This window comes from Myotis myotis, unplaced genomic scaffold, assembly GCF_014108235.1.
Source record: "Myotis myotis isolate mMyoMyo1 unplaced genomic scaffold, mMyoMyo1.p scaffold_m19_p_3, whole genome shotgun sequence".
Lineage (NCBI taxonomy): Eukaryota > Metazoa > Chordata > Mammalia > Chiroptera > Vespertilionidae > Myotis > Myotis myotis.
The window spans coordinates 157,356,172-157,379,518 of record NW_023416335.1 but is presented as its reverse complement, the minus strand read 5'-3'; the positions used below and the strand labels follow the sequence as shown (position 1 = coordinate 157,379,518).

Here is a 23,347-nt window from a genome sequence, read left to right as displayed (position 1 = left end):
GAGCCCCGCGCTCACGTCCCTGCCACCAGCGCGCCCTCTGCGCGGGCCAGAGGCGCACCCAGGAGGGCGCTCGGAGAAGCCGCCAACTTTGCCGGCTCACTCCGCACACCCGCACGTCCGCCGCCACGAGGCCCGCGTGGGCAACGGGCTCGGCGGCGCTGCTCAGTGTCTTCGTGGACCTGTGCGTGGCCGTGAAACTCCGCTCCCCGCGCGGAGGGGTAGGGGTGGCGGGGAAAGAGGAATGTCGCCGGCTGGGCGCTCACGTGGGTGCGTGGGCGCGGAGAGGGCTGGCGGTGCATCCGGCGTGGGCGGCCTGGAGCGACCTCGCCCCGCCCTCTGGGTCCCCAAGCCCGCCTTCCCCGGCCTGGCCTCGGTCACCCCAGTCCCCACTTTGGCGCCCCGGCTTTGAGTCTACGCCCCCGCCTCCAGCTCCACACCCCGTCCCGTCCCCTCCCCCCAAGTCTCCGCCTCTCTCCGTCTCTCCACCGCGGGCTCGAAGCCCGGGCGCCCGCCCCCCGCCCCCGGCCTCCGCCCCCGGCTCTACCCACGCCCTCCGCCCGCCCGGCAGTCAGCGCCGCGCCGGGCCTCGCTCCCCGTGCGTCCTGCGGGGGCGGAGGCGCGGAGAGGCGGCGGGCGCAGCCGGGGAGGGGGGTGGGGGGCAGAGGCACAGACAGAGTCGCGGAGGCTCGGAGAGGAGACGTGGAGGGAGGGACGCAGCCCGGACAGCGGCGGACACGGCCTCCCACGCCGGGAAGATCGCAGCGCGCATCGGGCGCCGGGCGCCGGACACCGAGAGGGGCAGCCCTTGGTGGTCTCCGGCCGTCCATGCACAGAGCGCCCTCGCCCACTGCCGACCAGCCGCCGGGCGGAGAGGACAGCGCCCGCCGGACCCCGCAGCCCAGACTCAAGTTAGTGGGCAAAGGGAAGCGGCGGGAGCGGGGATGGGTGGAGCTGGACTCAGGAGAGGGGTCTGGAGGGCGGAGATCGGGCGGGGCGGGGGGGGGGGGTCGAGGGGAAGCGAGATAAGGACTGGGCGAGGGGGGGGGAGACTGATGGAATTAGGGGGGCCCTGGGATCTGATGAATGTGGATATGAAAGAATATATTCAAACTCTCCATCCCACCGTCTACTTTGTGGGCATGACCTGGCTTGTGAGCCCCCTGCAAAGAACGTGGGGGGCCCCCAAGCGCGGGAGGAAGCCCTGGAGCTCTATCTGGCACCAGTGCGGCGGGGGTGGGGGGTCGCTCAGCTGGCTCAGTCTGTCCTTGGCACGGGGCGGGAGGACCCGGGGTCGGGAGAAGTCAAGAGACCAGACCAGCAGCTAGGCTGTGGAGAAGCAGGGGATGCCTTAGGGGGTCCCTCGTTTCTGTACCTCTAATTACCATGTGGGGAGAGGAGTTTCCATCCTGCAGCCCCTCCCTCAAGAGGCCTTGAGCCGCTCCCCCTCTCCACTGGAGATGTGGGTGGAAAATGAGGGAGAGGGTAGGCGGGAGCCCCTAGGCAATTTTCGCCCACAGACGCTACCACTGTGGGAGTGTGTGTGGGCGGAACAGGCCCAGAGCAGAACAATTGAGGCGTTCCTCTCCTCCCTGCGACTGAGTTGAAAGGATAGGCCTACCTACTGAGCAGGTGTGGAAGGTCACTGCTGGGAGAGGGGTCGCCTGGGGGTGCTGGGCAGGCCGGAGGAAAGCGACCGCCCTGAGGGCAGAGAGCAAGCGTGTGCTAAGAATGCCTAAATGGTAGGGAAGGTTCAGGTAGCAGAGCGGGGGTCCACCTGGCTCACGGAGTGGGAAAGGACACGGGAGGGCCACACCTCTCTGTCTCGGCCATAAGGCAGGATGCCACCAGGGAGTGAAGCCTGCCAGCAGTGGTCCCAGGTGTCCACTACTGGCAGGAAGGGGCCATCCTATATTCACCTCAGTGCAGGATGTCTCCTTGAGTAATGGTGAGACTGCTAGTGCTTAGGGTGGAAGGTAAGGACCATGTTCCGGAGGAGAGGTATGTCTCAGCATCCCAGGATGTGCTAGCTAGCCTCAGCGCACAAGGTCTCCATGTCCCAGACCAGAAAGGCAAAAGTGGAGCATGGGGACTAAGAGCCTCTGACTTCTGCAGAGACTGAGCTGGCTTTGGCACTTCTGGCTAGTCTAGGATGGCACTGACATGTCTGTACCACTACCAGGCTGGGCACTGGTCAGGGAGAGCATTCAAAAGTGAGAGAGGAAGAGAAGCAGGCAGGAGTGAGAGGACCATTGTGAGTGTGGGTTGGTACCAAGCAGGGGCACTAGCACTGACTGTCCCCCTCTTTCTCTTGTGTGCCTCTTTCTCAGGCCTAGTGCCCGAGCCATGGCACTGCCTCGGACACTAGGGGAGCTGCAGCTGTACCGGGTCCTGCAGCGCGCCAATCTCCTTTCCTACTATGAGACCTTCATCCAGCAGGGAGGGGACGACGTGCAACAACTGTGCGAAGCGGGTGAGGAGGAGTTCCTGGAGATCATGGCGCTTGTGGGCATGGCCACCAAGCCTCTCCATGTCCGACGCCTGCAGAAGGCACTGAGAGAGTGGGCCACCAATCCAGGGCTCTTCAGCCAGCCAGTGCCTGCTGTGCCCGTCTCCAGCATTCCACTTTTCAAGATCTCTGAGACTGCGGGCACCCGGAAAGGGAGCATGAGCAATGGTCATGGCAGCCCAGGGGAAAAGGCTGGCAGTGCTCGAAGTTTTAGCCCCAAGAGTCCCCTTGAACTTGGAGAGAAGCTGTCACCAGTGCCTGGGGGACCTGGGGCAGGAGATGCCCGAATTTGGCCAGGCCGGAGCACACCAGAGTCTGATGTCGGGGCAGGAGGAGAAGAAGAGGCTGGTTCGCCCCCCTTTACCCCACCTGCAGGGGGAGGAGTCCCTGAGGGAACAGGGGCTGGAGGTTTGGCAGCCCCTGGGGCTGGGGGTGCTCCTGATAGACTGGAGCCAGAGATGGTACGCATGGTGGTGGAGAGTGTGGAGAGAATCTTCCGGAGCTTCCCGAGGGGGGATGCTGGGGAGGTGACATCCTTGCTAAAGCTGAACAAGAAGTTGGCACGGAGCGTGGGGCACATCTTTGAGATGGATGATAATGACAGCCAGAAGGAGGAGGAGATCCGCAAATACAGCATCATCTATGGCCGCTTCGACTCGAAGCGCCGGGAGGGCAAGCAGCTTAGCCTGCATGAGGTGAGGACCCCCGTCTCCCAAGATTGCTCTTGGCTCCCAGGCCTCCACCTGCTCACCTCTGGGAATCCTCACATTCCTCAAGTCTGTTTCATTGCCCTTTGACCAAGACTCCAGGCCCCGGTTCCCTCTCCTCCACCCCAATTCCAGCTCCTGCAGTGCTTCCCTCCTCAATGGAGGGGGAAACAGAGGCACAGGTGAGAGCCCAGCTGTCCAGCTTCATGCCGCTCATGTCCTCACAGGCGTGGAAGAGGCCCTGGGCATTCCTAGGAATCTGTGGTGCTGACCTCTGTCTTCTTCCCTCAGGAAACTCTTGGGTAGTGTCAAAACCCAAGCAAGAATCTGATGGGTGGGCCTCATTTGTCTGATGATGAAGGGATGTGAGGATGTCTGGGCAAGATGGTGGGGAGTTAGGATTCTGACTGCTCTGGGGTCCTCTCCACAGCTGACCATCAATGAGGCTGCTGCCCAGTTCTGCATGAGGGACAACTCACTCTTACTGCGGAGGGTGGAACTCTTCTCCTTATCGCGCCAAGTGGCCCGAGAGAGCACCTACCTGTCGTCCTTGAAGGGCTCCAGGTGAGACCCCTTCTCCAGGTTCTTCCTCGATTAGAATTCTGCCAGGGAGCAGGGCCATGTCCTACCCTCCATGGAGGTGCCTCCAGGCCTGCTTGCCATCAACCTGCATGTCCTGCCTTTACCAAGTCCACTTGTGTGAGGTCTGACCCCCCCCCCCCCATCCATCTCCGGTCCCCTCTAACCCCCCAAAACAGTATTCTGTGCCTGAGCTGGGGACTTGCTCAGCCAGCTCCTTCCCAGGATTTTGAAAAAATGCACGCCTCTCACCAGATTCTGTGCCCAGCCCATCATGTGTCCCTCCCCAGCCTCACCCTCCTTATTCCTCCATCTTTACAGGCTCCACCCTGAAGAATTGGGAGGCCCACCACTGAAGAAGCTGAAACAGGAGGTAGATTTGCCAGGGTGCATACAGGGGGTTAGAACAGCCTTTCCCTAAACCCTCCTTTGCCAGATCCTCATTTCCCCATTTGGGGCATACACAGGTTGGAGAGCAAAGTCACTCTGAAATCCAGCAGCCTCCCCCAGGCCCTGAATCCTATGCACCCCCATACCGCCCCAGCCTGGAAGAAGACAGCGCCAGCCTGTCTGGGGAGAGCCTAGATGGACACTTGCAGGGTGAGTGTACATCAGAGCACTTCTCTCCTCTGGGCGGGGAGGGGAGGGGAAGGTGTGGGGGGGGGGAGCCAGGAGGCAACTGCCTGGAACAGGGTTGGGAGGCCTGGCTGGATGGGAGCAAAAGGGCCTGGATTTATGGGTTTGGCTTCGTGGTTGAGGGTGGGGGTTCTGTTGACTGTAGTCCCTTACCTGACCAGTGCCCATGCCCACAGCTGTGGGGTCATGCCCAAGGCTGACGCCGCCCCCTGCTGACCTGCCTCTGGCATTGCCAGCCCATGGGCTGTGGAGCCGCCACATCCTGCAGCAGACACTGATGGATGAGGGGCTGCGGCTAGCCCGCCTCGTCTCCCATGACCGCGTGGGCCGCCTCAGCCCCTGTGTGCCTGCAAAGCCGCCTCTCGCAGGTGAGGCAGCCAGCAGTGCTGTCCCCAAGCACCCCCACCATCCAGGCCCCACTTAGCAATCCTGGTGCCCTGGGGCCAGGTGGGAGGAAGAGGGTATAGTGGCCAGAGAGGGCAGTAAGTAGGATGGTCGGGCTCCAGCCAACCAGGCCTTGGGTTAAGGCGAGGAGGACCCTGCAGGGCTGTTCCTACTGGGGCGGGTCTGACCCTAACAGAGACCTGTGAAAGGGGGTTGGGCTGAGCAGAGACACAGATGAGAGATGAAGGGGAGCAGAAGGAGGGACACCAGGAAGGAAAGCTTGGAGAGAACTTCCACCAATGCAGGAGGGTGGAGCAGGCTAGCATTTAGGATGGGGCTGCCCAGCCTGAAAGTGGAAGAGCCTAAAAGGGGATGCTTAGTGTTTGGATGGAGGAAGGGGAATAGGCCAGCAAAGGGCCAGGCAGCGGCTGGGCTGGGAGTGACGCAGCAGACAAAGCCACCAACCCTAGCTTGGTATTTTTAAACTGTGTGTGGGTGGGTGGGAAGTGGGGGCAGGGACTAGAAGGGGGGCTTTTCTTGGAGGAGGAGCTGGGAGGCTGGCTTCCTGTCCCCCCTCCCCCACACTTGGCTTCTAAGAAACTTGGGGGGCATGGGTGGGTGGGCGGGGCCTGGGAGGGGGCCAGAGATGAGTGGGGGCGGCAGAGCCTAGGAAGGGGGAGGGGGAGAGGTCAGAGCCAAGCCACCCCCACAGCTCCTGACAGAACCAGAAATTCCAGCAGAGCAGAGGCGGGAGAGACAGAGAAAGAGAGACATACATACAGAGACAGAGAGCTACACACAGCCAGAAAGAGGAGGGGGCACACACACTTGGATATGGAGCCCTCCGTATACACACGGTGGGCAGGAGTCAGTAACGCAGTCCATCAAGCTCCTCTCTGCAGCCTTCTCTAGCCCTGCCTCTGTTCTCAACCACCGCTCTCTGCAGTGTCCACCCCACAGTCTCCTGATCTACCCCTTCTCCTTGCAGAGTTCGAGGACGGGCTGCTGGATCGATGCCCTGCCCCAGGACCCCATCCAGCTCTGGTGGAAGGTCGCAGAAGCAGCGTGAAAGTGGAGGCTGAGGCCAGCCGGCAGTGAGGGGTGGACTGGTACCCTCTCACCCAGGCCCTGGGGTTTCTGGCTCCCACAGATCCCTACTCTCTCCATCCCTGGTCTCTAGTCACAACTCTGGATCCTTCCGCTGCCCTTCTCCTGCCTCCCCACTTGCTCCATGGGCATAAAACTATGGGGCTTCAAGCAATAACGAGCAGGGGCCTGGCAAGAGGACACGACGAGGGCGCGTTCTGCCCCTCACCCTTGCCCACAGCACGGGGGCAAGGACTCTGCCTCCAGGGCATCTGGAGTTCTCCCCTGACACAACACAATCCCATTCCCTCTAGTGTGAACCAGTGGTGTGAGCAGTTGGACTCAGTTTGGATATGGGGGAAAGGGGAACTTCCCTGGGAAGGTCCAGCAGCTAAAAATGGAAATGTTTCCCCCCAGAAATGGGGGCCTGGGGACACTGGACCTGCTCTTCCTCCCCTCTGCTCCCCCATTTTTGTGCTTCTAGTTTGTTTCTTTAATTTAACAAGTGCTGCAGTTCACCCTCCCATGCCCATCTTTTCCCCCAAGTCCCAGCAGTTCTTTTCCTCCTGTCCTGCCCTCTCTGGGGGTGGGGTCGGGGGTGGATGTGGGGTCCCTTTCATCAGCCCCCACGGGAGGCCTGGGTTAGACTCAGTGTCTCCCGCAGCTGGGGGCTGGACCACAGCATCTGTCTGAGCGGTTAGAGCGTTTTTCTTTTCAGATCGTGTACAGTAGATTATTTATTTTGTTATTTTGGAATAAAATTTATTTTATGGCTTACGATCTATGGCCCCCAAGGGGGAGAAAGGGTAGTATGGGAGTGGAGGAAAACTGGCAGTGGCTGGGGAAGTAGAAAAGAAGCAGCGGGGAGGGTCCCTAATACATGGAGAGGACCACACACCTGGGCCGGGCCCCAGACTCACCCCTGCCTTGGGCAGGACTGGCAGTGAGCCACAGAAGCTAAGCCATAGGCGATGTCACAGCCACATAGACCTACCTGAGCACAGTCATCCTCAAAGCTGAGTGTATCTGGGTTATTAGCATGTATCAGAAGCTAGCACACTCACCAGTGTCTTTTGTGCAGTGTCTCACACTTCAAAAATTGTGTTTTCACAGGTAGAATCAGATAATGTCCTATGTGGCTATACGACTAATGTGTGTGACATCTATATGTTAATGTGTCTCAAGTACACACACTTTAACACAGCTAGACACCAAGATACTCAGCCGTGTACTTCTGCACCATTTCATACACAACTGAAAGCCCCCATCTGACTGTCAGGAATCTGGAGCTGTCTGGGATTTGTTTTTTAAATCTGGGCAAAACCCACCCATCAGTAGCCAAACGTACAGGCCTTCTTGTCCTCCCACCCAGGGTCACCTGAACGGCCTCCTCATTCCCCCAGGGCTGGGACCCAGCCCCTCCCCTCCCACATCCCAGCCTCTAGTGCAAGCGTGTGCACATGTCTCCTTTTTTCTACATGTGCATCCTGGGTCCTGGCTGGGAGTGAGAGAAGGAGCTCTCCGTGCCCTAACCTGTGCTCTTGCTCAGCCCCATCTCAGGGAGAGCTGTGTGTTCTGCGTGTGCAGGCATGCAGGGGCGTGTCTCACTTTGGAACCTGAATTTCTCTCCCAGCACAGCAAGGGAGAGGACGGGGGTGAGTGTGTGGTAGGAGGGAAGGAGTGGATAGGCTCCACCTGCAGTGCCTTCTCCTGGCAGTCTTCCTCCTCACCAGGGAGTAGGTGGGGGCTAGGGGGACACATTCTCCATCTGTTGCTTAGCAGGAGCATGGGCAGGTGTCCAGAGCAGGTCCATCAGGGTAGAAAAGCTGTCTCTCTGAGCTCCCCCTCCAGCTGGGATCACCAACTGGGGTTGGCCCTTAGGTCCATATGGGACATGGAGATCCCAGACTGCCCATAGGGATTGGGCTGCAGGAGAGGCTGGGCTCCCAAGGGCCCTCCTGCTGATTCCCCTTGCCCCTCCAGGAGAAGCTTGGTGAGGTCCTGTTCAGTGGGCGGCAGCAAGGGCGGGAACATGTCTTCACCAACCCTGCCAGGAGGAAGGAGGGAAACAGGATAGGCATGGCACCCACTCCTCTAGCCCACACTCAGCCGCCACCCCCAGGCTGCCACTCACCAGGTGCGCTGAGAGAACCCCCCCACCGGCTGGCTCAGGCAGCTCTCTTCTGCCATGGTCACATCAGAGCAGAGCAGGGGCTCAGGGCTGGACATGGCATGCTCCTGAGGCTGGCACAGCAGCAGGCCCCTGCTGGGACCAGAAAAGTGAGTTCCATGGTGGGTGGGGAGTGACGCGGGAGTGAATGGGGCGCATGCGATCAGGATGGGGAATGTCACTCACTGAGGGTGAGATTGGTCAAAGGGCAGGCTCATCTGGTCCAGGCTGGGGGACATCTGCAGGTGAGGTCTGGAAATGGGAAGAAGGGTGCAGGCAGAGAAAGGAGAGCTGAGCAAGAGCTGGGTGTTACAAAGCCAAGACCACTGAATAAACCATGTTCTACTCCTTATCCTGACTGGAGCCAGCCATCTCTACAACGTGAGCTCCGTCTTCCCAACCATAAAGTGTGTGCTGGGGACTGGGAGGAGGGGGAGATGGGGACTGGATTAGCTCATTTCTGATGTTTATGTGGACCCTGAACTTTGGTGGTTCTGTGTCCCCCACCTCAACTCCTGGGAGGGAGATGTTATGTCTTGACTAAGGATTTATAAGTTCCTGAGTGTTACCTGGGGAATAAAAATGTCTTAGTTCACTTCAAGGCCAAAACAGATGAATAAAAATCAAGATAGCAGATAAGTGACTGTGGATTCCAGGGGCAGAAGAGAGAATACTAATCCTTACATACATAGCCCTTGCTGTAAGCCAGGTACTTTGCTCAGCTGTACACATATTATGAACTCATTTAGCCTTTACAATAATCCTCCATTTTACAGATGAGGCACCAGAGTTACATAACTTGACTGAAGTCAGTTAAATAGCAGAGCTGGAATCCAAACCCAGGGAAGTCTGGGTCTTAACCACTGAGCCTCAATGGAGTGAACAGAAGAGACAAAGTTCTTGCTGTCCCCTTCTCACAGAAGAGCCTCTCCACACATTTGAATGTCCATCCCCTTTGCAGCTGGGTGTCCCCACCCCATCCCTAAGAGGTTCTTCACTTACTCCGGGAAGGCTGGCAACACGTTGACTGATTCTTCCTGGGAGAGGACTTGATAGGACGGGATAGAGTGCGAGTGTGGTGGGTATACTTGGGACCTGGGGAAAGAAAGCAGAATCCCTTGATGCCAGCTCTTCTTCTGGACACCCCCAACCTCTGCCTCAGGATGAGGAACCCCTTTCATGGGAAGGAAAATTCCCTCCTTCAGTCCCCAGCTCCGGCTCTCCCAGCTGCCCACGCAGAGAGCCTGCCTGCACAGACCATCTATTCCCATCTCTCATGCTCCTTACCCCATATCTGGGCTGAGCTGCATGTTCATGGGGTCAGGGGCCATTCTAAGATCATAAGTGGGCAGCATAGTAGACATATGGGCCTCTGGAATGGGAAGTGGCTGGTCCCTGGAGGAGGGAAGGGGATGCCTGTAACTGACAAATTGTTGATGCGGCCACCCCTTCCTGCAAGTGAGCATCAGGCCTCACCCGTCCTCACCACCACACTCACCTTTCCACAGTCATCTTGATGGTAGCTGGGACGTAACCCCTGCCATCCTTACCTATCTGTTCGTCTGTTGTGGGAAGAAAGGAGAGCTATGGAGTGCTCCAGGGTTAGGCTGGAGAGGAGGTGGGAAAGGTGGATATGGCTGATGGGCAAGTGGGAGAAGTGGAGCTACAAAAATGGGGTGGGAAGTCAGGGCTCCAGCTTACGCTTATAATGGCTCCGGAAAGCCTCATCCTTGGGTTTCTTGGGGTAGAGGTTTTTGAGCTGAGCAAGGTCCCGGATCCGGTCCCCCAGTGAGCGGATAGACAGGTCTTTGGCAGAGAATGGCTGGATGTTCTCTATCTGTGGGGAACCTACGGCAGGAATGAGACCCTGAGCCCCTCTGTCCAAATTTTCTTCCCCTTTCCAAGCCCCCACACAGAACTCAATCTACCAAGGCAAGGAGGAGTGGACCTCCAGTGGGGTCCTGGGGAGGGGGGCCCACTAGTCTCCATTCCCAAAAAGCTCACAGTGAGAAAGTGGAAGTTTTGACCACAGAAGGAAGAAGAAAAGTTGGAACTAAGGAAGAACTTTCTGAAGACCAGAATTTGCATCAAGGAAGCTAAAACATATCCTTCTCAGAAGAAATTGCAGAGGGCACAGGCACAGACAGGACTGGCTGGAGTGACCTCACCATCCTGGCCCCGGATGACGTGGGCAATGGTGATGCCTCCAATCTCTGAGTCACTGAAGCGAAGAAGGAACGTTCCATCAGGCTCATTGAGAAGAAGGCTGGTGACATACTGTTTGCTGATGAAGCCAATGATCAGCCTGGCCAGGATGAAGGAAAGGATGGGGGTGGAGGCACTGGATGTGAAGAGGGAGCTGGAGGTACAGCTGCTCAGACCACCTGGGGCAGAGACTCACCGATCTGACCAGTAGCTCTTGAGACAGCGTTTGGTGAGGTCCAGGACACCATCGAACCACTGCCAAAAGGTGAAGCCACGACCCAGCAGGATCTCCTGTGGGGGAGGGTGGAGCTGGTGTGAGCTCATGAAAAGGCCAGAGCTGGAGCCTGGTTAGGGCTGTGAGTGCCACATGACAGAGTCACAGGGCTGAGGGACCAAACTGGACCTGAGACTCCATCAATGATAATGGCCAACACTCAACGTTCACTATGTGCCAACCATTATTCCAAGCCCTTACCATAAATTAATTTATCTGATCTTTACAAGGTTATGGAGGCAGGTCTTATAGCTATCCCATCCTATCTAATAAAAGAGTAATATGCAAATTAGCTGTCACTCCACCACAAAGATGGCAGCGCCCATAGAGGCCACGGCAGGACGCTGATGGCATTGCCCGGCAATGCAAGCCAGCAGGCAGGCACGGCCTGCAGGCAGCACCCACAAGGGCCTGCTTGCCCATTGCCGTGGTGTGGAGCACCCAGGCCCCACAGAGAGCAGAGAACCACGGGAAGTGGGCCTAAGCCATCAGTAGGACATCCCCTGAGGGCTCCCAGATTGGAGAGGGTGCAGGTCGAGCTGAGGGACCCCCCCGCCCCATGCACGAATTTTGTGCAGTGGTCCTCTAGTCTTAGAAATAAAGAATGGAAGCCCAGAAAGGTCAAATAACTTGCCCAGGTCCACACAGCTGGTGAACTCCCAGCTTTGCCCAGGAAGTCTGGGCTGGAGTTCCTCATAACCACTATGGTCCACCCGTCCCTAATGAAGCCTGGTGGAGTCCAGAGAAGGCAGCTGCCTGCTGGGTGTGAGTGTCTGGCTTCCTTTGCTAACACATTCTCTGGTCATGTGGGCTTTTCTTCCTTTTTTTCTAAGTGAGCAGAACGTGACTGCATTTACCCAGCTGGTGGCCAACCACGACACCCAGATTTCTTTTCCCCCCTGTTCTCGTAACAGACCCAGATCTGAGCCATCTTATTTTGGAGGGAATAAAATATAGTAGCTAAGAGCAAGAGTCAGAAATATGGGGTTTCATCCCAGCTATGCCACTCACCTGCTGGGAGGCCTTAGACACACCATTTGACCCCTCTGAGCAATAGGTTCCTGGTCTAAAAATGATGATGAAAATAGTACCTACCTCAAAGGGATGTTGGGAGGATTAAGTGAGATAAATATGTAAAGTGCGCCCTAACCGGTTTGGCTCAGTGGATAGAGCGTCGGCCTGCGGACTCAAGGGTCCCAGGTTCGATTCCGGTCAGGGGCATGTGCCTGGGTTGCGGGCACATCCCCAGTAGGGAGTGTGCAGGAGGCAGCTGATCGATGTTTCTCTCTCATTGATGTTTCTAACTCTCTATCCCTCTCCCTTCCTTTCTGTAAAAAATCAATAAAATATATTTTTAAAAAAATATGTAAAGTGCTAAGCACAGTGCCTGGCATGTAGTAAGTTGTCAGTACATGGTTGCTGATATTACTGCATGTCCCTGTGGGATTTTGTCCTTGTTTTTGCAATAGGAACTATTTTACCCCTGGGTTCAAGTTATTTTGAGCTGTGTTTACACACAGTCTGGGTGAGTCATACAAGTCACTGGTAAAGAGGGAAGACAGGGGGTTCCTAATCCAAACCCTGAAGGAAGCCAGAAAATGCATCCTCTGGGCTGATGGGATTTCCTGCTATGACAAGGCCTTCCTGATGGACATGAAAGGGCATGGTGAAGACCCCAGCAGTCAGTCCCTGGGCAGAGATTGGGGATACCCTGAAGAGATGAAGAGCTTAGGGGTGGGATGTCCGAAGGACAGGGCAATGACCTTGTTGAACTGTGACCAGGACACAGAACGATGCTGGAAGGTCTCTATGCTGAGGCTGTTGTCATTGAAGATCTTCTGGGCCAAGAAGAGGAAGTGCTCTGGGAGTAGCCCCTGGTTGGTTCCCACCTCTGCCATGAACTTGAGGTTCAGAGTTTCACACATCTTCTCCCATGGCACCCGCTCAGCCACCACAAAGGGCACACGGTCCTGGGTGAAGGGGAAAGGAGAGGGTGCCTCAGGCGATCACCCTCCTTCTTACTCAAGAGGGGCCTTCATTCTTTCCGCCTCCCCAAGGCTGCCCCTCCCAGGTGTCCCCCTGAGCTCGCTCACAAAGATGGTGCTTTTCCAATAGTTTAGGGTGCTGCAACATGATATAGTTAAGACCGGTATGAAAAGAGGTCAGAAGTGCAAAAACAGGTCCATGAGAAGTTAAGGTCACTCCCATTTGAACATGCCTGTTAACCTACCAGCCTGTACCCCATCCCCATGTTAGAGCCCCCCGCCCCCTCAGTCTTTCCTCACCATCTCCGAGAAGGCATTGTCCCACAAGATGGTGGCTTTGGCATTGTTGTCTTGGTTGCCGTGGACGATGACCACCAGGGGCAGAGAGAGAGCCTAAGGGAGTGAGGAGAGGGGCTTCTTCTTATTGGGGCAAGGGGCTTCCTTAGAGAGCTGGCTCGGAGGGGGAAGTTTTGGACTCACACAGCATAGTTAAAAGATCATGGTATGTTTTCAAATGCTTTCTAAAGCTCCATTAGGGCCTCAGTATAGAGAAGTGATTGTGAGTCAGGGCCATGGAGCAGACCTCCAGGTCTCTAATGCCAGCTCCAACATTTAGTAGCTGTGTGACTGGGGCAAATTCCTCAATCTGTCTGTCTCAATGTCCTCCTCTGTAAAATGAGGCTAGTCATACCACCCTCCTCATACTGTTATTGTGAGCACTGTGTGTGTGTCACTTAAAATAGTGACTGGTAAAAGGTGCTAGTTGCTACTACACTGTTTTTCCACGTATGTGCACTCCGTGTCCTTGCTCCACCCTCCCTGTGCATCCTGGAATGAGTGACAAACACAGAGGGTATGAGGCAATCATGAAGGTATGGGGATTGAGGGCCCCAGTGTGTAGCATGGAGGGGCGCTGGGGTTCCAGATTGGGCAGGGCTGGGGCCTTGGTTCACCTGGAGCTGGATGGGAAGTTTGTTGGGGCCGAGTATGAAGCTGGTAGTAAAAAGCACGGCACACTTCTCCTCAGTGACCGATTCGGTGCCCTTCCGCTCACACCGCTTGATTTTTTTCAGAAGCTGCAGGATGGGGTGAGGGAGAGCGGGAGTGAGGACAGAAACTCCTGGGCCCCAACACCCTCTCCAAGGAGAGTCCCATAGTCTAAGGACCCCGACCCCCCTTCCCCCCACCCCCTGCCCACACCCACACCCACTGCTTCCTGAAGCCCTCACCAGGTTCTTGAACAGTGCGGAGCAGCAGTTCCCAGAACCAATGTTCTCGAAGGGCACGGTGTTGTTGGTGATCTCCCCAGAGCTTTCTCTGCCAGGGGAGGTCAGAGAGTGAGCGGGCTGGACCAGGTGTGGAGAGGAGCTTGAGTCCACGGGTGAATGGCGTGGACTTCTGGCTCCACATCTCCATTTCCCTGCCTGGGTTCTTAAGCGAGGCATCCCATCTAGGCTGAATCATGACACCTCCCCCACCCTATTCCAACACTGATGGGACCCTCCCCTTCTGCCTTCATCACTCATCCCATGGCCTTCCCTCCCTCCTGAAGGTGCCGGTCCCCCAAGCTCCTCTGGCCTTCTCCAACCCCAGCTTACACTCCAGCCCCAGGCCCCTGGGGGTTGCTCAGCTCCCTCGCCTGCTTCTCAGTCACCATGTCGGCCCTGACCAGCGGGAACTTGGCAGAGGCCCCCAGGAACCGTAGACCCAGCAGGAATCGAACTCCAGCCTGAAACTTGGTTTGAGTTTTCAGAACCTGAGGGGGCTGCTTCTCCACGAGGAAGGAGCTGAGAGGAGGGAGGACAATGAGGTGTTAGCGTCAGGGGTTCCTCCCAGGAGTCCTCCCCACAACTCTAACCCTCTTTCTACCTTGGGTCTGCTCTAGGCCAGGCTGGGGCTCACAGAGCGTACCTGGTAACGAGGGTTCGCAGGACTTCATCCAGCCGGTTAATCAGCGCTGCCCGGGTCTTGGGCTCAAGCTCCCCACCAGCTGCCCCCACCTCCTGCTGCAGCTGGGAATAAATGTCCACCAGACTCTCACACCTGGGGGTAGGACAGTGGTCAGGGGGCACAGGATTCAGGCTACCTGCTCTGGCCGAGACGCCCTGCCCTTAAGCCCAGGAAGAAAGCAGAATAATGTGTGTGGATGGAAAGGGGCAGAGGGGGGATGGACAGTGGGTGTGGCTGCCAGCACCTGGGCTGAAACGACTCTGGGTGGGAGGTTCCTGTGGAAACCCAGCTGCCTCTTCCCCAGGGCTCTGATACCCAGATCAGCTGCCAGCATGTATGGTGCGTTTGCACTAGTTAAAAGATGCTCTACCCAATAGGCCAAATAGAAAAAGAATTCCCATTCCTCTGGGCATGGGGCTTGAAGAGAAAAGTGTGGGTTGGATGAACTCCCACTTGTGCCCCTTTGGTCGGGCGTTTTTATGCAGGACACTCTCTGAACAATAGGGTGCATAGCTCTGCTGGGACTGGCTTCTGAGTCTTGGCCCACCCCAAGGCCTCTCTCACACCTGTGGGTCCTTCAGCAGGAACAGCAGGTGCCTGCCACCCCCAGCCCTGCCCCTTCCCATCAGCCCTGCCCCTTCCCCGTCAGCCCTGCCCCCACCTCTCCTGTAGCTGGGTCAGGTTCTCGTCAAAGGGTGCGCCATTCCCTGCCAGCTGCTGCTGCCGTTTCCAAATCTGGATCCTCTTCAGCACCAGGGCCTGGGCAGCCTCCAGCTCCCCAACAGTCTCCTGCAACAACGTGGCCAGGGCCTGCGGGCACAAAGGGCCTGAGCAAGGACTACACCCAGCTCCTGATGAAAGGACTATCTTTCTCCCTCTCTGGCATTCCCTTACCCCACCTCAGTCTGCCTTTCTAAGGTCTGATCTCCATCACTTCATAGATTTGAGATCCATCAAAGATTGCACTCTGAGCTCAATCTCCACCTCTCAGTCCATTACTCACCTCACTTGGCACAGTCCCATTGGCAGGAGTTTCTATCAAGCTATGCAGAGACACTGAGGGTAGGGGCAGAAATCAGGGGTACAGAACGATTTGAGGTTCAGTCACAGTTGTGGTCTAAGAGGAAATCACTCCCACACACTCCCCCAAACCCTCTTAGGGCTCCAGGCCCAGGTTCCCACCTTGGCCAGCCTCAGCCTCCTGCTTCAGGGCTTCTCGGAGAAGGCAGGTTTCCCCCACTCGGTGTCGCAGCCTCTGCAGGGCTGTGCTAAACTTGAGTTCCTCCTGCTTCCAGTGGAAGGACATTGGCAGGTGGCGGAACTGCACAGGAGGGACAGATGTCAACAACTGTAACACTCTGCCCTAGCTGGTGTGACTCAGTGGTTACTGCATCAGCCTGTGCACTGAAGGGTTGCCGGTTCGATTCCCGGTCAAGGGCAGGTACCTAGGTTGCAGGTGTGCATGTGGGAGGCAACTAATTGATGTGTCTTTTTCACATTAATGTCTCTCTCTTACTCCCTCCCTCCCTCTTCCTACTTTCTCTAAACATTAACGGAAAAAATATCCTCAGTGAGGATTAACAAAAGCGCACACACACACACACACACACACACACATAGAACTGTAACACTTTGCCCATTCCTCTCTGCTTGGCCTCCACTCCGTAAAGGGGTGCCTGCTGCCATGCTCTGCAGAAAAGAGAGACCACGTCCCTTGTCTCCCTTTTGACAGCTCTTCCTGACCTTTTGGAATCTCCCAAAGATAAGACCTCTCTCCTCGCTCCTTGCTCTCCTCCCAGGCCTCTCTACCCCCAATCCCTCATCTGAAGTTTCCCTGAGCTAGGCTTGGGGTTCACTCTGACCCTAGGAGCCTCCTTTAGTCATCCTGGGCCTAGAACACTGAGCCTTGCCTGAAGTTCAAATTCCTTCTAGTTTCTCATGGTTCAAGCCAAAGTTCCAGGGAATTGAGTTGGGGCGGGAGATGGGGTGTCACAATACCTGCTCCATGACAGCTTTTTTCTCCCCTTGAAGTATTTGTCTGAAAGTGGCCACCAGCTTCAGGGGGTCCCTCTGATATATGCTCTATAGAAATGAAGCGTGGTAGACAGAGTTAGCCTGGCTCTTACCATGCCAGTCTCCCCTTCTAATCCTCCACCTCAATTCACACACACACACACACACACACACACACACACACACACGCACTGAAGGCAGCACAGCTGTAGACTCCAGAAGTTTTCCTGCATTTGCATGCTTTTAAAATCAAATTTGCATGCTGGCTTACAGCTAACCATAGGAACACCAATTTGTTTCCAGCGTTCAACCAATTTTCTTACAGCAGCCAGTGCTCACCTCAGCTCCACCCAGCCCCACTCCGGCCTTGTCCCCGCCCCCTCCTGCCCCCACCTCCAGGGTGCTGATGTGCTGCAAGATGGTGCTCCCCTCCCCCTGCTTTCTGGCTGAGGCCTGAAGATGCTGGACAGTGGCGGAAAGTAGGGTGCTGGCCATGTTGCAGCAGAAGGCATCTGAGCCGACCAGGAACTCCCTGTGGGAAGATCAGGATGAGGAGGCCTTGACTCAGGGCTTCATCAGCTCTACTGACCCTCCACCCCACAGCAAACAGCTCAGTGGCTCCTTCCTTTATTATTTTTTTAAAATATATTTTTTATTGATTTTTACAGAGAGGAAGGGAGAGGGATAGAGAGCCAGAAACATCGATGAGAGAGAAACATCAATCAGCTGCCTCCTACACACCCCCCACTGGGAATGTGCCCGCAACCAAGGCACATGCCCTTGACTGGAATCGAACCCGGCTCCCTTGAGTCCACAGGCCGATGCTCTATCCACTGAGCCAAATCGGCTAGGGCTCCTTCCTCTATTATTCTCTCCATCCAAGCCCTCTGCAGCCCTCATCATGCCTTGTGTCCCAATCTTCCAGCTGTGATAGGAAATGCCCTTGCCCCAGCCCTGACCTCCCTCCTCTTTGGTTCAGCCTCCTAAAGGGTAGGGGATTCCAGGTGTCGACATGCATAGTCTGGCTAATGCAACACAGACTCCCTGCTAAATCTAGGTTCCCACAACATCAAATAATGAGTCCCAAGTCCTGCAATGGTGCAGAGAAAATCTAATGAAAGGAAAAGTGGGTGAGGAAGGATCTGGGGGACTAATATGGGGGCAGCAGGGACTCACCAGGGCTGTTTCTCCAGCCAGTCACCCAGGAGATGCCGCAGGTGTTGAGGAAAGTCGACGTAGAGCCGCTGCAGTTTTTCTGGGGGTATCTGGGAAACCAACCCCCACAGAGACATGATCTGGGGTTTGGAGGGCATCTGGAGGAAAGGAACAGGCCACTCTGAGAAGTGCCCAAGGAATGTGACCTACGTCCTGGGTCAGCCAGGGATCTCCTGTAGATAGCTCTCCCAGAGATCATCTCCACCATCACTCACAGCCAGACCACCTCAAACCAGGGACATTTTTGGTCAGTGTCTGAGACAAGGTGAACCCTTCAATGGTAGACACAGGGCAACGGAGCTGTAGGCAGAGGAGTGGGGAGACAGGAGAGATCGGATATTAGGGAAAGCTCTCTGAGAGGAGGCAGAGGACTTAGGTTGCAGCTCTAGACCTGGCTCTGGTTCTGTGGGCAAGGAACTTCCTCTCCGTGGGCCTCAATCTTCTCATCTATAAAATATGATGCTTGGGTAGGGGCAGAACTTTCCAAACTCTTTAAAGGAATAGTTTTAATATGTGTAATCCGAATTATATAACAGGTATAAAATCAGTTTTTTGGGTTAATCCTCACCTGAGGACATTTTTTCCCCCATTGATTTTTAGAGAGTGGAAAGGAGAGAAAGAGACACAGAGAGAGGAACATCAGTGTGAGAGAGACACATCAATTGGTAGACTCTGCCTTCGCACATGCCCTGACTAGGGCCGGGGATGAGGTACATGCCCTTGACCAGAATCAAACCCGGTACCCTCAGTCTGCAGGTCGACGCTCTTTCCACTGAGCCAAACTGGCAAGGGCAAAATTGGAGTTTTGAAAGCAAGTGTGGTAGGCCTGGAACTCTACTGCTTCTTCCTGCCTCTCCCCACCTCCTGACCCCAAATATGACCCTGAGAAACCCCTCAAAATTCCAGGGTTCCATGAGATAATTTGAAAACTAGCCAACAGGATAATGAAGAAGAGGATGGTGGAGTAATAATAGCTACCAATTACTAAACACTCACTATATATGAGGCATTGCTCATTATGTCATTAGAACCTCACAACAATTTTTTAAATATATAATTATCTCCTTTCATAGATGAAGAACCCATTCTCTTATATGCATACTAGAGGCCCAGCGCACAAAACTGTGCACTCGAGGGGAGGGGTCCCTCAGCCTGGCCTGTGCCCTCTTGCAGTCCAGGAGACCTCAGGGGATGTCCGACTGATGGGCTTGGGCCTGGGGAGTGGGCCTAAGCCTGTCAGTTGGACATCATTAGCATTGCTTTGGAGGCGGAAGAGACTCCCATCACTGCTGCTGCGTTTGCCAGCCATGAGCCCAGCTTCTGGCTGAGCAGTGCTACCCTTGTGGGAGCGCACTGACCACCAGTGGGCAGCTCCTGCATTGAGTGTCTGTCCCCTGGTGGTCAGTGCACATCACAGCAAGCGGTTGTTCTGCCCGTTCGGTCGATTTGCATATTAGCCTTTTATTATATAGGAATAGAGGCCCGGTGCAGGAAATTCAAGCGGGGAGGGGGGAGGGTCCTTCAACCCAGCCTGCACCCTCTCGCAATCCAGGACCCCTCAGAGGATGTCCAACTGCTGGTCCAACTGCCATTTAGGCCCGAACCTGCAGGGACCCCTGTGGGATCGGGCCTAAACCAGCAGTTGGACATCCCTCTCGCAATCTGGGACTGCTGGCTCCTAACCACTTGCCCGCCTGCCTGATTGCCCCTAACCACTCACCTGCCTGCTTGATCACCCCTAACTGCTCACCTGCCTGCCTGACTGCCCCTAACTGCTCACCTGTTTGCCTGATCACCCCTAATCACTCTGCCTGCCTGCCTGATTGCCCCTAACTGCCTCTGCCTTGACCCCCACCACTGTGGCTTTGTCCAGAAGGACGTCCGGAATGATGTCCAGAAGATTGTTCAGCTGTCTGGTCTAATTAGCATATTATGCTTTTATTACTATAGATATGCATAGTCCATGGACAGACAATAGTGTGGGGAAGGTCTGGGGAGGGGGTGGGAGCAGGGTTGAGGGGGTCAATGGGCAGGAAAAAAAGGGGACATCTGTAATACTTTCAACAATAATTTAAAAAAGAAAGAAACCAAGTCTCAAGGAGGTTCTCTAACTGTCCAAGGCCACTCAGCAAGCACATTTGGAATCAGTATTTGAATCCAAGTGGGGATTAACTATCACACTGTACTATTAGGATCCCTTCCAGACCCAAATCCCATCATCCTGAGGGACAGGGCTGAGGGAGGAAGGTTGAAGAAGGGGAGATGGAGCAAAGAGGAAAGTAGAGAGAACTCAGGGAGAAAGTGGGAGAATGGAGGAAAGTGGGGTTGATAAGCCTGGAATAAAGGGTTTAAAAGAGTGGGAGAGGATGCTAGAACCTCGGCTAGAAGGCCAAGGACAGAGAAGAAAAGAGAGGAAAGGAGGAGATGAGAGAAGTAGGGGAGATGTTTGTGGCCCCTTTTCTGAGTGGGCTGCAGGGTAGGGTAAGTATACCCGTAGTTTCCCAGGGGTCTCTCAGTTCATGTTTTTGTAATGTCCTTGTCCCAGAGATGAGGGAGAAGAAGGGGATGGAAACTCCCTGGGTCTCCCCCAGCTCAGTAACCCCAAATCTTCCCGTTGTGCTTTTAGCGTCTCCCTTCTCCCAGGACTCCCCCAAGAGATAGAGAGCAGAGGAGCCTCTTCTCTGGAGATTCCTGCTTCAAGACCCGCCCCCCAACCCCAGTCCCTCTCCTTCCCCAGCTTTATTTTCCCAAAAGTATAATCCTCTTGCCCTCCTGTCCCTAAGCCCTCCACACCCTCCTCTCTTTTCTTCCCAAAGCAGAATCTCCCCCCCCCCCCCACCCCTCTTGCTCAGGGTCCTCCAATAGGACCTTCTCTATTCACCCTTTGGGGTGGGGCACATTTGGTCTGTTTCAAATCCAAGGGAAGACTCTATTCCTTCTCTCTTCCTCTCATGTTTCCCACAGAGCTAAGACTCTGACCCCCTACCCCTGCCCTATTGAGAATGGAGGTGATTCCTAAGTCACGGACCAGCCTCCTGGCCTGGTCCTGGCTTCAAATCTCCTCCCCTACTCCATCCTCGGACTTCAGGAGGCCACACTTTTCCCCACTCGGACAAGAACAAGGCTGGGCGGATTGGCTGGTCAGCAGGGGAGCACCATCTGTTTAAAGCCCCCTGAAGACTGTCAGGGACCCAGGAGCCATGACCTGAAGGGATGGGGCCAATATTCCCTTCCAAACCGGGAAGGAAAACCCGTTGTCCAGGATTCTCATCAGCTGCTTCGTGGCCTACATCTGTTCTCCTCAACCCTACATCCCCTAGTCCTCTGGTCACCGGACCACAGGATCAAAAGTCAAAAAAGCTTCTCTGAGTTGCCCAATGTGTGTATGTGGCGGTGGGGGCGGGGAGGGGCAGGGAGGCGGAGCCAGTTCAGCACGAGGAAGGTTAACCCCGCGCCGCCGGGAAATCTCGGCGTCTACAGCAGCCAAGCGTGGAGCAGTTTTGAGGGGGAAATTCCCCCTCTTCTGGGGCACCATGAGGTCTATATCTCGGGCTCGCTTATCCCCCAGTTCCTGGACAGGAACCTTCATGGGAATAAAGGACAGGGGTTTGTCAAGGACCCACCGGCATCAACCTTCCAGGGAGGGGCAGCTACTTCCCCCCCAACACGCAGCGGGCAGGAGGACACCACCTTGCCCTCCTTCCCCAGAGTTTACAGTCCCCGGGCGATGGAAAAAGTGTCCCCAGGCGGGAGGTAGGGGTGCTGGGCCTGTGCCCATTCCAGATTCATCTGAGATTCGAAACTGCCCAGACCCAGTACCACCAGCGACCAACACCAGCTGAAACAGCTTCCGGGGGACCATCCACCCTGCCAAGGGGAGGGTCCTCAGATGCCCCGGGCTCACCCGCCACCCGCCACTCACACACACTGGTAGTCAGAGGCCCCCCACCCTCCCTTCCTCGGAGGCATCCCCTCACCTTGGCAACCTCTCTGCTGTCTTCTCCCTCTCTCGGCAGGCACTGCAAGGCCATGGGTCTGTAGCTCTGTCCAGCGAGTTCAGGGCTGGCCTTGCTAGCACCCGCCCTCCACCACCACCACTACCAAAAAGAAAACACACACACACACACACACACACACACACACACACACACTCCTCTCCCCCTCGTCCTTCCTCCTCAGTGTAAGCAGTGGCTGCCCCAGCCTGCTGTTTCCGGCTTCTCTGTCGACCCAGGTCCCTCCCTGGAGCTCTGACGACACAGAGAAGAGAAAGTAGGCTGGAGGAGGAAGAGGAAGAAAGTGGGTGCGTGTGTGTACCTTTGTGCCAAGAGGGGGGAGACAGGACTGCTGGGGCTTGGGGCCCTTGGGCCTGGCTGGAGGGGAGACGGACCCCCCACTTACTCTGTTCCCTCACAAATGATAAACTTTTCTCAAGAAAGTCTCCTAATATCAAGCAGAGACATGCGGCCCCAAACTGCCTCTCCCGTTCTCAGACTTTCACAGGGGCTCCGGCGCTGGGCTCAGGAGGGACAGGGCACCCGGCGCCTCTGGAGAAGCCAGTCCCGCTGGGCTGTGCACTCCCTCCAGTGAAGGGCCCTGGAGAGCAGCAGGGGAGCTGGCGCTGGCAGGAGCGCCCAGGTCCCCCTCCCTTTCTGCCAGGGAACGCCTTAGGGTCGCGTGACCACTGATGGGAGGAAATGGGGGTGGGGTGGGGAGAAGAGACCCCACGGTCAGAATTCTGGAAAACTCCAGAGTGCCTCCGACTGCCCCCTCCTCACAGGGCGCTACTCCTCAGACCCTGGTGGGAGTGGGCGTGGGCTGGAGTTGGTGCCTGCAGATTCCCAAGGGACAAGTTGGAATACGAATCTGCTGTGCAGCCTCGTGAAGTTCCTGTTTCTGGAGTAAACACTGAGACACACCCAGAAACAAACACACACGAACAACTCCCTGGCCACAGACCACACACACATGCTTACACACATGCAGGCAGGTTCACAGACCTGTCAGCCACACACAGCCACAGGAGACACGCACGCAAGGCTTGCTCAGCTTCTGAGTCATCATCAGAAGTAATGGACAATTTCTGCAGCTTTTGCTGGAGGAGGAGCTGGAAGGAGGTCAAGAGACCTAGAGAGGCCTTCACGCCCCCAAACCTGAGAGACAGTGGTGTGTGGAAAGGATGGTCCCTGGGGGATCGGGAGGTGGGAGGAAGTTTCTACTCCCCCCTCCCTCCCACACCCCTTCCTAAACAGGGCAGGGCTGAGGGGCCAAAGCTAGGCCTATGCTGCCCCCTGGTGTCTGAACGGATACCTAGACTTCAGCTCCAGGTGGATGAGCACGTGAGTTCAAGAACTCAGAATGTGTGGGCTCAGCCAGGCAACAGAGGGTAGCCGTTAAGAACTGGGAGTCTGGAAGCAGACTGCTTGGGTTCAGATCTTGCCAACACCGCTAACTGCACAACTCTGGGCAATTTAATCTTTGTGCTTCAGTTTTGTCATCTGTAAAATGGAACAAATAATACTCTTAACTCATGAGGTTGTAAGAGTAAAATGTGATAAAACATGTGAGGGCTTAGAACAGGGCCTGGCACATAGTAAACATTAGGCAGGCCCTAACCGGTTTGGCTCAATGGATAGAGCG

At 55.8% G+C, this 23,347-nt stretch overlaps 2 protein-coding genes across 9 annotated transcripts; one reads left to right on the top strand and one right to left on the bottom strand.

Annotated features, from left to right (window-relative positions):
* Positions 1–633: 633 nt before the first annotated feature.
* Positions 634–6,676, top strand: NAB2 (NGFI-A binding protein 2). 3 transcript variants are annotated; one of them, XM_036298382.1, is made up of 7 exons: positions 634–908; positions 2,328–3,201; positions 3,644–3,777; positions 4,114–4,165; positions 4,260–4,392; positions 4,590–4,796; positions 5,801–6,676. In XM_036298382.1, the coding sequence occupies exons 1-7, from the start codon at positions 826–828 to the stop codon at positions 5,908–5,910; spliced, it is 1,593 nt and encodes a 530-aa protein (XP_036154275.1). In that variant the 5' UTR covers positions 634–825; the 3' UTR covers positions 5,911–6,676. The 3 variants fall into 3 exon arrangements, with proteins under 3 accessions (XP_036154275.1, XP_036154277.1, XP_036154276.1); XM_036298383.1 differs by having other exon boundaries at positions 637–908; positions 4,605–4,796; XM_036298384.1 differs by lacking the exon at positions 4,590–4,796 and having other exon boundaries at positions 636–908.
* On the bottom strand, positions 6,618–21,938 carry STAT6 (signal transducer and activator of transcription 6). Of its 6 annotated transcripts, XM_036298378.1 has the most exons (23): positions 21,688–21,938; positions 17,926–18,010; positions 17,672–17,808; positions 16,889–17,027; positions 16,481–16,564; positions 15,665–15,803; positions 15,486–15,538; positions 15,144–15,292; positions 14,444–14,575; positions 14,131–14,319; positions 13,762–13,849; positions 13,486–13,608; positions 12,833–12,925; positions 12,311–12,517; positions 10,470–10,564; positions 10,237–10,373; positions 9,770–9,916; positions 9,567–9,630; positions 9,356–9,463; positions 9,071–9,163; positions 8,255–8,320; positions 8,033–8,164; positions 6,618–7,945 (listed from the first exon to the last, which is right to left on the bottom strand). In XM_036298378.1, the coding sequence occupies exons 3-23, from the start codon at positions 17,806–17,808 to the stop codon at positions 7,756–7,758; spliced, it is 2,565 nt and encodes an 854-aa protein (XP_036154271.1). In that variant the 5' UTR covers positions 17,926–18,010; positions 21,688–21,938; the 3' UTR covers positions 6,618–7,755. The 6 variants fall into 6 exon arrangements, with proteins under 6 accessions (XP_036154271.1, XP_036154270.1, XP_036154268.1 ...); XM_036298377.1 differs by lacking the exon at positions 17,926–18,010 and having other exon boundaries at positions 17,672–17,760; XM_036298375.1 differs by lacking the exon at positions 17,926–18,010 and having other exon boundaries at positions 21,688–21,937.
* Positions 21,939–23,347: the final 1,409 nt, after the last annotated feature.